The sequence below is a fragment of the Pimephales promelas genome, chromosome 9 (genome assembly GCF_988280905.1).
Source record: "Pimephales promelas chromosome 9, fPimPro1.hap1.1, whole genome shotgun sequence".
Lineage (NCBI taxonomy): Eukaryota > Metazoa > Chordata > Actinopteri > Cypriniformes > Leuciscidae > Pimephales > Pimephales promelas.
Genome location: NC_142777.1, coordinates 19796885 through 19812427, shown reverse-complemented (window position 1 = coordinate 19812427; position 15543 = coordinate 19796885). Strand labels below are relative to the sequence as shown.

Genomic DNA, 15543 nt, shown 5'->3' with positions numbered 1-15543 from the left:
TACTGGTTTGGTTGCTGTACCGCACTGTTTAAACACACTTGACAGTCCTTATTTTGTCTCGTCAGCCCTCATAGAAATAAATAAAAAAAAGTAATGTATAGCGAGACGGTTGTTATAGCGAAAACAACCCCGCGAATCGGAGGCGTCTTGACAGGGATCCTGCAGGGTCTTAAAAAGCATTGAAGTTATTAATTTGAAAATAATACCTTAAAAAGACTTTAAAAAGTCTTGAATTTTGATGTCTGGGTCTTGAAAATTGTGTCGTAAGTAACTTTTCCGTATTGTATTTTTCCTCATTGTTCAACGACGATTATTTTGATAAAGAGTGGCGAACGCAACGCAGCCTCGGGTCACAGTACAAAATACTGCGAACACGTGATGCCTTCAGTAAATGAAGTTCACACGCTACAGCACCACAACAATAAACTGCAACACAAAACAACACAGACCTAAAGCACCAAGCAAAGGAGAAGCGCGGAAAATCAAAGAAAATCTATTTGATTAAAAACTAATGACTGACGCCATTATATTTTTAAGTTTGTTCTACATTAGCTAGCTACCAGTTTTAGTCTGAGGTTATGGGAAAATGTAAATTTAATAGAGCATGGCTGGATAAAAACTATTCGTCATTGGTTTAAACTAGTGGACAGCAACGTTTTTTAAACTTTTTGCACTATATACAAAAAAAAAAAAAAAAAAAAAGCTGGGTACAAAAGCTAGGATTCAGCTAGGTACAATGGGAATGAAGGCATTAGAGTCAAGTCGTCCAAGCACATGAACGCTCTCAATGGACAAACTCTTTCCATCGCCTGCGTGTTTCAGTCAACTAATGTTAGCCAGCTAGCTGCTAATGTGCCTGTTTGGCATATCTTTTACACATTCCACATTTGAAAAATAAATTAACACAAGTTCAAGGATTTTGTTTTTCTTTGCTGGAAGGGACGTGAAATAGGTATTAATATATTATATAAATGGTCTTAAAAAGTTCTTCAAAAGACTTGAATTTAACTTGAAGAAACCTGTAGGAACCCTGCTTGAATCTGCCTGAAGGGGTTGTATTCGCTGTAACAACTGCCTCACTATACATTTTCCCACTAATAACATGGCTACCTACCAAATAAATCAATAATTTGAATAAAATCAGGCTGCGGAAAGGCAGCATGGGGAAACCCAGGCTAGTAAAAATCCCCCTTTTCTTCATACTTGCAAATTAACATTCCATTGTTTTATCTTTAGTTTAGCATTAGTTATATTCGTAAGTGTCTATTTTTTAGTGTCCCATAGGAGAACAGTACTGTCAAGTGTTCTGGCCTGCTGTTTACAGTATGTTTTTGCTGATGAAGATTAGCTAGGCCCGGTTTCTGTTACACAAGGGAAGCTTCTTAAGTCATGCCACATGGCCAGGGTCCGCTTCAAGCAGCCAAGCTTCCTGTCATAACCTCAACAATCCTGTTCAAATAGTATCTTTACACTTCACTGCAACCTCACTCGATAGCCACCTCACTTTGGCCTGTGGACTTTCTGACAAGATCTCTACAGCCAAATGATGTCCTCACAGCCATATTATTACTCATCTGCACCAGCTTAACCTTAACTTACACACGCTCAAAAAGGGGAGTTTTTAATTCACACAGGGAAAATATGCTGTGATTTCCTCAGCTTTTTCTCCATCTTGTCATCAGGCACATCACCTATCTCTCAGCACAGCGTAGGGTCCAAAAGAGCCTGACAGTCTCTATCTTGCTCTAACAGGGGTAGTGACATGTTCTGAAAGATGTGTTAGAAATGTCAACTCTTTATTTGTGCGCCTTGTGACATATTGTCAAAAATCAAATTCAAATAGGTTTCTCTAAGAGAGTGAAGGCTTGAGCTCTGAAAGTATGTTTCTCTCCCATGTGTTTTAAAGGAAACATTCACCAAAAAATGAAGCCTGTCATCACTATTTACCCACTCTCAAGTCATTCCAAACCAGCATGACTTTCGTTCTTCTGTTGAAGATGTTTGGAGGAACTGTTTTTGTCGATACAATGAAAGTCAAAAGGGTACAAAACAACACTGGACCTCCACTTACATTCATTATTTGGACAAAAAACACTGAAACTTTTTTTTTTTTTAAGTATCTTCTTGAATGAGAATTAAATGATGAAATTTCCATTTTTAGGTGAAAATTGAAAGAAGCTAAAAAGTTTTAGCTTCCACCTTGATATTTATAAATTGAAAAGCAAATCGAAAACCTTCCTAAATATGACTCAAGTGCGAGATACAAGTTTGCCTTAAAATTACAATTCTGGCCGCCCTAATCTTTTTTTTCGGTGGTGCAAATAGAGAGAAACTGTACCTTGGATTCTTTGATCTTGACAGCAATGACCTGTTTCCTCTGGCGAATTATCTCCACCAATTCATCACACTCCTCCACCAGCTTGGCTTCATGCATGGCTGTGTTCACCTGCAGATAAGAACAAAGAGTTGCATGAAGAAATACAATGGCACTTAATCAGTCCAGTGAGATAAATAAGTTTCCCCAGCGTCTCTGCTTCAGTTTATGCAAAATGTCCTGCCTAGAGTGATGTGGACCATGTCATTTCAGACATTTCAGACATTCCTTACTCAGATATTCCCTGTAAGTAATTACACAAGGTAGTGATATCCCATCAGAAATCCATCAATGTACTTTATCCATTGTTGACGTGTTACCCAATCCATACACAAAGATTATTATTCAAGATTGATCCACTTTGTTTGTGTTTATCAGACACGCACACACCTAAATAAAGAGATACATTTAATAAAACAATTCATTCACACCATTCTTTATTACTGTCATGGCTTCGATCCCATTTAAAATGACAATTTTCACAGGGTATACGTGTTGTGTATAGTCAATAAATTCATCAAACATAGTAGGGATGAACCAATATGAACACTTTGGCCGATACCGATAACGATAATTCTTTATATTTAAAAGCCGATAACCAATATATTGGCCGATGAATCTAATTCCAATTTATGTCATTTTTGAGACCCTGATTACAAAAACAAAAGTCTCACCATTAAAAGCCATGTCCCAAACACAGAATTATAATGACAGACTTGCTGCACATGTTGTACTGAACTGTATTTTCCTTTTTTGAAGTGATTTCCTTCATTTTTCAAACCATTCAAAACCATCACGTTGAATAGTGCGCATCTGAAGTGTCTCAGCTGAAGGATACATTATTTATATAAATCCATTATTTATCAGCTTCGATATATCAGACAAATTTTCGTGGTAACACTTTGCAATAAGGTTCATTAATTCCAACATTTACGAATACGCTATTAAAATCAAAGGTTGTATTAGTTAACATTATATGGACTGTGAACTAACATGAACGCACAATGAACAGCTGTATTTGTATTAACTAACATTAACAAAGATTAATAAACACTGTAACTAATGCATTGCTCATCGTTAGTTCATGTTAGTTAATGCATTTACTAATTTTAACTAATGAACCTTATTGTAAAGTGTTACCATTTTCGTTTTAGGCAGATAACGATAACATTAAAAATGAACTGGTATTGTCCGATATGAAAAATGAACCGATATGGTGAGTGATATATTGTGCATTCTTAAAACATATGCATCGTTATAGTCATAAAAATGCTAACTTTAAGTCAAACTGCCCAATTTAACAACCATTCAGTCTTTCCACAATGAAAGATTGGTATTTTGCACAAAGTTGCTCATTTATTTTCTTTTAGATGATTCGCTGTCATTGATCCCACAATGCCTGGTACAGTTCTATCGCTCAGCTGATCAAGAAAATGGATATCTAAAAATCAAAAAAGCCAGAGGACACATATAGTTAGTCTGAAGCACAGCAACCTTCTCTGCCCTATCCACCACTATCAATGTGCGTTCTGGCTCAGTGGACGAGAGCAGTGATGGATGTCTCCTAGAGTTGATGTGTTCCTTATCAGACCTCTTAGCACGCCGTCCTTCCACTGGGGATTAAATACATCCGCATAGCTTTTCTAGGGACTATTAAGGACTCTTCTGAGGTTGGTCGGGAAGTGATGTGTGACCCCACTTTACCGTGAATCCCGCACCCTTCTGGCCTGCTGTAAGTCAGCAAAGACCCTGAAGGCTGACTCGACTCGCACTTTGGCAGCTGCATGCTGACACCTATAAATTGTGGTGCTGCACACAGACACTTAGTCTATGCATTTAGACTGGTCTGGACTCTGGACTGGATTAATGTTTATTGGACACTCAGGAAATACTGCATCATTGTGGATTGGGGTCTTGTGCCAAATAAAAAGAGTCTACAATCCCTTACAAATACTTATGCTGGATACTTACTTAACATGGATTTTATTTAAAAACTTAATACAGTACGTTGAACATGTTAAGTTGCAAAATGGTCCCGATGGAGCAAGCTGGGGTATTCAAAACTACATTAGACAACTACATAAAAATACATTCAATGTAAATATAGTTTAGAATACCCTAGCTTGCTCCATCGGGACCATTTTGCCAACTTAACATAGTGCCTTTGTGACATTGTGCAATGTAGGCCATTTAATAAACTAAGGAAAACCAGTGCTTGAAATGGTGAAAACATTTTAAAGTAATATGGTAGTTTGAAAAGTTATACATCTGAATCCAGACAATGAAAGGGAAATGTGGCGGGAGGTAAAGTAAAACACAATATTGAGGGATAAATAAATGTGAGAAAGAAGACAAATAACAATTCAGTACACAAATATTTTCATGATGTAATCTTTTTTGGATAAATTATAAATGCGTATCAAGCAGTGTCAATTCAATGTTCAATGCAATAAACAATGTAGATAAAAATTACAATTTGTGGTGAGCAGGATGAGACCGTGAGAGATACGAGACCGATACGTCTCACAGGTGTTGTTCAACATTAATCACGACACCGGCCTCGCGTCGCTCTCTCACGTCCCTTGGCCTTGTCTTGCTCGCCACATAATTATATTAGGCGGAAACCTAGTTATCTCCATATTTCGGCATTTTTTATTTTTTATAAATCATTAAATGTAGTCACCCTTTACGTCTCTCTGTGGGTTTTGCAAATATTTAACCAAATAAAAAAATTATTGAAAAAAAAAGTAAAAAAAAAAAAAAAAATAGCTTGTGACTAAACCTTGTAACCCTTTTTGATCCTCATATTGTCAGTCAACGCACTAATTTTGGACCATCTCTGCTTGTTTGCAATGCAACAAATATAAAGAACTGTTTGTTTGAATAAGTACAGAGTTTTCTTTACTAAAACACTATATAGATACAAACAGTCTAGTATTGGTTGGAGTTAGTTAGCCAGTTAGCCTGTGCGTAATCTTTAAAGTCTTTATATATATATATATATATATATATATATATATATATATATATATATATATATATATATAATGTCTTTAATAACATGAGATTTTGGTCAAATGGCAGACAAAACTGAGCCCTCAAGTAGGAACAGCAAATGCTCTAATGACGGCAAACAGACTTATAACAGAAATTCTCAGAAATTTGCTGGTCAAAAAACCTTGTAACTTAATTTAACATATATAAATCCACAAAATCAACTTTGACAACACATTGTTAAAAAAGGGTTTAACCATTTTACAGAAAAGTAGTATTTTTGGCGAAACAAGGTCACAGTGTGTATACAGTCACACACTGCATTACTGTATATACAATTATATAACTAATTATATAATATAAAAAAGTAAAAAATATTAAATAATATAAAAAAGCTTTAAAACTATATTGCAGGTATTTGCAGACTTAATCCAGAATATTGTAGTAATTTTAGAAATATTAATAATCCTCCTTGTAAGTGCTATACAAAAAAGTAACACACAAACAAACATTTATTACCACTTTTAGTCCTGTTATCCAAGATTCTTAAAGCAAGATACATTTACCTGAAAAGCAAAACTGAGTTATACAATAATTAAAATAATAACTAATATACAGTATAAAAAAAAGACAAACTGTCAGATACCATTTATGGAATTAAAAATACAATTTTTGCAGTATTAATTCCACAAGCATAGGCAGTGGGGATTTTTTTTTTTGTGTGTGCACATATAACTATAAAAAGATTCAAGAATGCCTGCACACATTTTGGATTAAGCCCAGATGATAATGTGCACCGAATGTGGTGACTGCCGCAAGACTCATTATTGACGAAGCTCATCAATTCCTGACCTTTATCTCTTCATATTGCCAAATCCTTAATCTGCTAATCCACAGGGCGGGAAAGACACTGGCCGCTATAAAAAGGTTGTTAATGAGCTCCAGCGGTTCAGTTTGGGTACATAAACAATCCAAAAGTGCTGTTGAGCAGATGCCACTGAGCAGAGGTCTGTTTTTCTGTGGCAGCTCTGATTACTGTGTACCTTTCCCATATGCTGACAGATGGGGCTGGTCTGAGTGCTCTAAGTGCACGGCTGTACAAGGCGCTCCTATGGGGCCTGTCTCATCACCAGAGAGTCCAAGTTGCCCTGTTAAAAATGGATGAGGGAGAGGCATATGCATCACTGCATGGAGGCCCTCACCACATTGCTGCACACATGTACACTTGGTGAAACAGCAACAAAACAAAGTGTCCCTTTGCACCACAGGGCTAATAACCCAGTGGCCCAGAGAGAGCACCTGGAATATCAAGCAAGGGACTGATGGAGTCCAGGCTTCAAATCACCAAAGCTAAAATGGAAATTCCCAAGTGAGTTGGGAAGTGCTAAGTTCCCTAGACACCTTCAGTCCCCTGACAGCATCCCTCATGAGTTATTTATACACAGACACTCTTAGGACATTTCCTAAAACACTTTGTCTAATGGAATCCATAGAAAAAAATCGGCCATATATGCTTTGTTTCATAGAACGCTTACACAGACGGCTGTAAACATCTCTGCAGATGTTCCTCTCATACAGCACAAATGCCGAAGGGTCCGTTTGATGTATGATTTCATCTGGATAACGTAATTTGTAGAGAGTTTGCATCTGCAATACATTGCATTTATTCACCGTTGAATGCTATTTGAACTATATTCAAGCAGATGTTTCTGTGTAATTCTGCTTTGAGATTTTCTAATGTTAGCAGATGTAACCCTTAAAATAGAAAGTGATGCGTTCCAGATGATGCCCTTATTGACGGACATCTTAGGGTCATGCCCAGCTATATACTATAGGGGAAAATAGATTCAAAGTAATGATTTGTGTTCAATACACATTGACTCAATTCAAGGTTTTATACAAGTTTAAACTAGCAACTGTAAAACTGCTAATGATGCTGAATATGCTTCTTAACTTGAACGATCCACATCAAAAACCAGACAGCTTCCTGCATCTCTCACATGGGCTGTCTTGTGAAAATGATTGACAGGCAGAAAGCATAACAAAGTCTTTTGGTTGGCTAAATTGGGTAATTGGGGCATTTTTTTTTTTTTAAATTATTACATAAATAATTCATAGCACATTTACATTATATTATCAGCATATGTGGCAAAATGTTAATTACCATGAAAGATAATTCTGATTTGTATGCTTTTTGGGTCTCAGTTTGGCCACAATAATACACTTACAATTGGAACTCAACTATAGCATCATTATAAGGGATTTAAAAAATAAACACAAATTTATGAAAATTTTGCCATAATTTGCCATTCTTATATTAGAAGATATTTGAAGAATGTTTCAAATATCTTTGTACATTTAATGAAAGTCAATGGGATGAAAAAACAACAACAAAAATACAAATTGACCTTACTGATGTCCATTGTAAGGACATAAAACAACATTGATTTCTCATAAAAGTTTCTTTTGAGTTCCATGAAGAAAAAAAGTCAAGGGTTTGGAGCGACGGTGAGTAAATGATGCGACATTTTTATTATAATCATAAATGCGAAACTTGTATTTTTTTGTTAAAGCAGTTACATAAATCATTTAATAAAAATATTCATTATTTGAGAAGTAGAGGTGTGGTCCTTTCTAAGGTATGAATAGAACTGAACTGAATATATTATGTACTTTATCATGACTGCAAGAGTAAAGAGAATTTAACTGGCTGATTGAAAAGTAAAACTCTAGATGTTGCATTTTGATGCACATTTTCTGTTAATGCCACTTCATACATAAATTCAAAGGAAGAACAAAGTTCACAGAGGGATTTTGGGTCCAACCTTGGACAAATTTAATATGACATGAAATCTGCTTTAACATTATCGCACCTAATTAATTTGATCCTCAATAATTTACTGTGCCTTTCAAATAAACATGACAAAGCAGGCCTGGCCTTCAAGAGACATCTGATGACTGAAAAGCTGTTTAATAATTATTCTACTACAGTCAGGCCTGAATAATGGATCTAGACTTTAATAATTAAGTAGAAAAATCACACGGAACTTAAGGGTTTTAAATCACCTTGAGGGAGTTCAGTACATGTAGCTGGGGATTTACTGCAGAAAGCTTTTTAAATGCTTCAAAACTGTACGCCATCTTCAACACTAACTCACTCAGCTGAGTTGTGAGCTACATTCTTTGTGTGCTTAAAGCAGTCGGTGCTATGCAGAGATTTTTTTATGTGCGGTTCAGCAGAGGTTAGAGACGTGATACGCATGCAGTCCCCCGGGGTTTCAACAAGACGGATTCAGCTAATGAAGTAACAATGCCTTGTCACCTGCTTTCTTTTCTCAAACGCCAAGGACACCCATCCTGACAGAGTCATTAAAAAGGATGCTCACATTTGAATTTCCCTTGTGCCTGATGTCTTAGTGCTGATCTTAGTGTCATTTTTGGAGTAAGAACAACTTATTCAGTCGATGTTCAAGGTGACACCAAGAAAATGCTTAAATATATCCCTGGTGCCTAGTTTGTCCTGCCTTTAATAAGCTTTGATTCAAAGATAAATACTAATTGACTTTCAAAAGAACCGTTTATCATGTGTGCTGATGTGTATGCATAAATATGCCACATCATTACCACACAGCAGCTGCAAATATAGACCTTATGCACCAGAGACCAAGTGCGCAACCATCTTAAAGGAGCATTTCACCCATTTCAACATTAATCTGTATTGAAAGTGGATCATATACTGTATGTAGTCGAAGAATCTGTTGAATTTAGTGCCCTCTTGACCGAGAAAAGACTTGTATGAAAAATGAAATTTGTATGAAAGACTACAACACCCACAATGCACCACATTTCACAGCTTAATGCAAAAGTTCCATTTTTGCAATAGCTCTATATATATATGACATCGCCATCAAAAAGTACTTAGCTTGTGATGTGGATTTATCTATTGTAGAAATAACAAAAGTTACCATGAGCACTGTAATGTTTGAAGTAGATGTCATAAGAAATGTCAGTAGGCCGAGAAGATTTTAAAACGAGAGGTGGATTAATAAATCTGTAAGATATTACATTGATGCTGTGGAAATACAAACCGGAACGCAAAAAGCACAGTGCTGAAAAGGGGCGGGGCTAAGCATGTAACATCACTGTAACATTGATAATAAAAAAACAACATTATAAAATATGTTAATGTGTTAATACCTCACTTTTTAGCAATTTAATACAGCCTTACTGAAAACTGCTGAAAGGTGATATACATTTATATGTCTTACAATGGACCGATGGCTAACTTTTAGAGAGATTTCAGCGTTCAGCTTTAAGCAAGACGAAAATCTTCAGTGCTCAGACATCTATTTTGTCTGAGGTGTATAATTGTGTGCATACTATTAGTTAAAGCAGACTGTGTGAGTGTGTGTTTTGATTTGATTTAGTTGAAGATACGATCAAATATATGGACGAAACCAGGAAAATCTAGAAGGATATCATACGTTTTATGCATAAAAGCCAAACCAAGGAATTAAGATAAACCAAATGGGTATATCTATACATAAAACAAAAGAAAAACAATAACAAATACAAGGGGATACTTTTCTGTTTGTACAAGCAACTGTACACACCTCTATTAAACTGTACAGCAGGAAGTCTTTTCAAGGTTTTTTTCTCTCATGCAGAACATCAGTTAATTTAATGTAAAGTCTATTTTATTCACCAATAAATCATATTGCTACAATCTTCTAGCCTTTGGCTCAGCAGTTCAATTGAAAGAAAACGAATGTCAATACAGGACTAGAGGACACGCCATGCAAAAGCTGCTCATACAGGCGACTACTCGAGTGTGAACTTATATTAAAAAAAAAAAATAAAAAATTGTTGATACATGAAAAAACCCCACACAATCACATTCATAATGTTCATAGCCTTGAAACTGTAAAGCATTTGTTGCTCAAAAGGGCAAGAATTCAGAACCATGTTGTCACTAAAAAATAAATTGTAAACTGCTTTGTATGTATAACTTTCAAAAACACATCTGCAGATGTGGGGAAATAACTGGAGGTGGAATGAAATGAGAATGATGATGGTGATGTGAAGGATGAAGATTATAATGATACATTTGCCTGGACTCACCTCCACCTGTTGACAAATCTGGATGAGTTTGGCCATCTGGTTCTCCAGCTCACTGTTCCTCTTCACCAGATTGGTTAAGTTATTCTCAAGGGTTTGCTGTTGGAATGGCAGAGAAATGGCACTTAGACAGATTGAATCACTCTTTCTGTCTATATATATATATATATATATATATATTCAGTTCAAATGTTTGGGGCATTTTTTAAAGAAATGAATACTGGGGTTATTCACACATTAAATTGACAAAGTAATAAAAAGTTCCTGAGCAGCAAATCAAAATCTTATACTGATTTCTGAAGGATCATGTGACACTGAAAATTTATATTTGCCATCACAGGAATGAATTACATTTTAAAATACATTCAAATAGAAAACAGTTCTTTTAGATTTTAATGATATTTCACAATATCACTGTACAGGAATAAGTGATTTAAAAAAAAAAAAAAAATAAAAAGTCTTACAGACCCCACACTTTTGAATGGTTTTGTATACAACCCAACTGTAAAATAACACTTTTATGCCATTACTATAACATTGAATGCACACTTCTAAAATGTAGAGCTAGAAAACAGGCTTTTACATTTGGAATTAAAAACTATATCTGATTGAAAACTGTAGATGATATATCTGCTCTCATCTGAGAGCGTCGGATCTGTCTTTTTCATGAATTAAGGAATGACAATGTTAGTGTAGGTGCGCCGATAAATCATACAGAGTCCACAGAGATCCCACAAAGACGGATTAGATTCAAAACAAGCAACTAGCAGCAAATTAGTTCCACACGACAACCACTAATCGTCACTAAGGAGAAACTGTGGGCGCTGGGCTGAGTCCTAATTCATGAGCTCTGATTTGTTTTTTGTAGAAACAGGTTTGCAGCAATTAAAGCATAATAAGAGGTTTGAGATCAGTGTGTTTGGGTCACTGTGAAATCGTTACTTTAGCTCATGAAAAAGGGATGGTGAAGTACTGCCATGTCAAATATTGCACAGTAATGGGTTTTCACACTACATACAAATGATTTATGAGGGTGTTGAAGTTCATTGGTTCTGAATTGTGTGACATCACAATGGCGAGAGGTGGAGAACTATGCAATTATTTAAGAGTTGCACATGCTTCACTCAAACACGAGTTGGAAAGATAAAGATAAAGAGCGACAACTCAAAGAGAACCACGAGCAGCTGTACAAAGTGATGACCCCCACAGTGGGATAAATGGAGAGAAAGACATGAACACAGCGCTGAGATGAACAGCTGATATTAATGACATGAGAGGAAACAAAAAGAAGCCCAAACACATTGAAAGGCAAGAGCGATGGGAACAACAACATTGGCATACAAAAGCGAGAACAGAGCCCTTATGTTCTCTTGTTTTGTGTTGTTTGGCTATTCATGCATATGTGATGCAGCCTGACCCTGTCCACCTGCATGTCCCGCACCCCACATCTACGGTCTCAAACGCTGTCTTGCACACATCCAGTACATAGATTGTAAAAGGCAGCCGGTGACTCACCGCAGCGCTTGTCTTTGATGCCTCCATAACCGCTTCAGAAACTCTGGCAGGGCTCACTTGAAAAGCCTATGAACACACACACATACACACACAGAGCCTTACTAGTCTGGCCCGCTGATGGATGGAAGTATTATTGCCCCTGCTCTGTCCGACCACTGGTCTTCATCCTCTCTCGTGCTTTATCTCTCTTGCTCTGCTGGGTAAATGGGCTGGAAGCACCTCGGAGCAGGTGTGGGTGTCTATGTCAGACTATGACAGACCTATTCTCTGTGCGCTGATAGCTTGCTTTACTCGGGGGCTTGTTGCGTCAGGCAGTTGCAGAGGTGCTTGTTTGCTTGGTGTGTCAGCGTTTTAAAATTCAAACTCACCCGGCAAGGACAGATGGGGGTCATTAATTAAAGACTGAGGAGTCGAGGATGATTTATACATCAAAACCAAGTATCCCCTCCCAGGAGACAGAAGAAGCTTCTGGGGGTGTATGAGCTTGAAGCCCAAATGGAGCAATAGAGAGAGGGTGAGGGTGTGATAGTGAGAGGATGGAAATGAAAGGAAGGATTGAAAGAAGGAAGGAAATAGTAAAAGAAACAAAGAAGGAAGGATTGAATAAATAAATAAATAAAATCAAAAACCTGGAGGATATTATCAAAAGAAGAAATGAAAGAATAAAAAAGAATGCAAAGGGAAGGACAGAAGGAAGAAAGGAATAATGTAAGGAAATGAAAGGAAGAACTGAAGGAAGTAGGAACATAATAAAGGAAAGGAACCAATGAAGAAGGATTGAATAAATAAATAAATAAATAAATAAATAAATAAATAAAGAAAGAAAGAAAGAAAGAAAGAAAGAAAGAAAGAAAGAAAGAAAGAAAGAAAGAAAGAAAGAAAGAATGAAAGACTACAAACAAGGAATAATTTAACAAAGAAAGGAATGAACAATAGAAGGAAAATAATAATAAAATAAAGAAACAATGAAGGAAGGTAAGAAAGAAAGATAAAGAAAGGTACAAAGAAGGACAGAATAAAAGAAATAAATATGGAAGATTAAAAAAGAAAAAAAGGAAGTATAGAAGGAAAGAATAAAAGAAAGAAACAAGGAAGGAGGGTTAGAATCGAAAGGAATCATTAAAATAAAAATGAGGAAATTAAGGAAGAAAGAAAGAAAAAAAGGAATGAAGGACCAAAGAGTAAAACAAAGAAAGAAGGGAGGGTTGAAGTAAATTAAGAAAGAAAGGAGGAATGAAGAATGAGGAAAGAAGGAAGGAAGCCAGGAAAAGAAAGTAGGAAGGACAAAAATAATCAAAACACCAAAAGAAAAAAAAAGAAAAAAACAGGGAAACAAAGAAAACAAAGAAAAAACAAAACAAAGACAAAATGAAAGGGGATGAAATTATAAGAAAGTAAAGAATGAAATAAGGAAGGAGAGAGAGAGAGAGAGAGAGAGAGAGAGAGAGAGAGAGAGAGAGAGAGAGAGAGAGAGAGAGAGAGAGAGAGAGAGAGAGAGAGAGAGAGAGAGAGCACAGTGGCACACTGCAGTAGCCTCAGGACAGCACAGGCCTAGTGTGGTTTGGGCTGAACAAGTCTGAAGAACACTCATTAAAGCAGACACTAGACTTCAAACACACAGAGCCATGCAAGAGGAACACAGACCAGAGACAGAATCTCACATGAACAAGCGCAATGCTGCAGTACACAACACACACTGTGGAATGACTGGCAGGAATAAAGCAACGAGTGAGTGAGAGTGAATGATACCAAGGAAAGGACTTACTATCTAGGCTGCATTTTGGGGGTATACTAACATTGACTTATGTCTGCTGATACTGTAAAACCTGATTCACTAAAAGAATCAAACAACAGCTTGTTCGGAAAACAGCTCTCACGCCAACCAAGTCGGAACGCTCTAGTCCAAACGATTCCCAGTTTGAGACCTTGTTTTCAGATAAGAGATAATCCCAGATACAGGGGAAGTGGAGATGTACAAGATAGTGGGGAGTTGCCTTTTGATGCTCGCACTGTAGGCGTTACACACTATAACAGCCGTGTGCCGCGTCCATTCATTTCTGGGTCAGAGTGACAACAACAACAAATCCTGAAACAGAATTACATCCTGAGGCGAGAAAACTAACTTCAAAGTGGGTGTGTTTAATTATTCTGTGATCCTCTCCTCTTGTGTTTTTTTGTTGAGGGAACACAATGCGGAAACACAGCTACGACGCTAACAACGGGCGGTTGAGTGCGTGCATGTGTCAGCAACCAGAGCCTGCTGGGAAATGTCGCTCGCACCGGATAATATTCGGAACCAGCACTCTCTTGAGACTCGCAAACTCGCTCTAATGAGAAGCCACTGCTGTTTCTTCCCAGCCTTCGCTCTTCTAATTAATTAGACAGTCATTTAATTCTGTCTACATTACCCTTGTTTGAGGCTTGTCTGGGGAGTGCCATTAAGCTTTTAACGCAGTCGAAGACAGCCCCTTTCTCTCCATCAAAAACAAAAAAATCAATCCCGTAATGCCGAGTTTAAAGCTTTGACCTCGTCCAACCATCCAGCATGTCTTTGCTTTGAATCCAAATGAAAATGTATCGTGGAGTTCAGAGAGCTCAGGTGTTTTTTTTTTCATAATAACCAGGGTGGGTCTAAATAAGTCTGAATTGAAGTCTGACTTCTTCCCACCCTGTTTCGAGCAGTTGATTGATTTATGTTGTCAAAAATCAAATGCTTCTTATTGTCTTTGTTATATCACTATGTTGCTCAAAATAAAATAAATTCATTCATTCATTCATTCGTTCGTTCGTTCATTCATTCATTCATTCGTTCATTCGTTCGTTCGTTCATTCATTCAGAACATCTCTTCCCTGACCTCACTTTTTCTAATGAGACAAGGGCAGGTGTACATCTGCGTATTCCTCCGGGAACAGATCCGCAAGCCTGAAGACCACAGTTTCCCCCACACACTAACCAGCTTGAAGGTTAAAGGGACGAGTGTCAGAGGAATTACTTGTTCTCATAGGGGAAGACAGATCCCTTGAGGGAAAATGTGCTTCATGCAAAACAACTTAAGAGGAACGCGTTTCAGTTAATTACACCCACCGAGGACATTAAAAGGAAAGGAATTGCTCAGTTAGACAATAATTAATTTTAATCAAAAAGCAAAGCTTCTTTGAACAACGCAGCGGCGCCTCTGCTTGTCAGATTTTGAGGGGACAGGGACACTTCAGCTTCTAGCAACAGACATTAGTGAGGTTAGTTAATCATATTTTAATTGATGCAAACAAAATCAATGCTGTGTGGGATTCAAGAATATATCATATTTAATGTTAAATATGCCATACTTTCTCAAACTATGTCATACTGTCTCACTTTTTCATGTATATGTTAACAGATATGTACAGGTTGCACATCATTGAAAACAACAATAGGACTCATTATGTGTTTTATTAAAGGGGAAAGTGATATGGAGTCAATATTATGCCACACATATTTGCAAAAGAATAAAGTACTGCAAAAGAAAATAACTTTTTGCGATACTTTATTCTTTTGCAAACAT

The 15543-nt window shown here is 36.8% G+C and overlaps 1 protein-coding gene across 6 annotated transcripts in view; it reads right to left on the bottom strand.

Annotated features, from left to right (window-relative positions):
* Positions 1-15543, bottom strand: part of mid2 (midline 2) — a 160154-nt gene that overhangs the window by 30669 nt on the left and 113942 nt on the right. For 4 of the 6 annotated variants that reach the window (XM_039648682.2, XM_039648684.2, XM_039648681.2 and 1 more), the window contains 3 exons: positions 12002-12067; positions 10490-10585; positions 2339-2446 (listed from right to left, as the gene is read on the bottom strand). In XM_039648682.2, coding sequence (XP_039504616.1) covers positions 2339-2446; positions 10490-10585; positions 12002-12067 — 270 coding nt within the window. The remainder of the gene's footprint in view (positions 1-2338; positions 2447-10489; positions 10586-12001; positions 12068-15543) is intronic. The other 2 variants (XM_089134822.1, XM_089134824.1) reach the window with 1 other exon arrangement.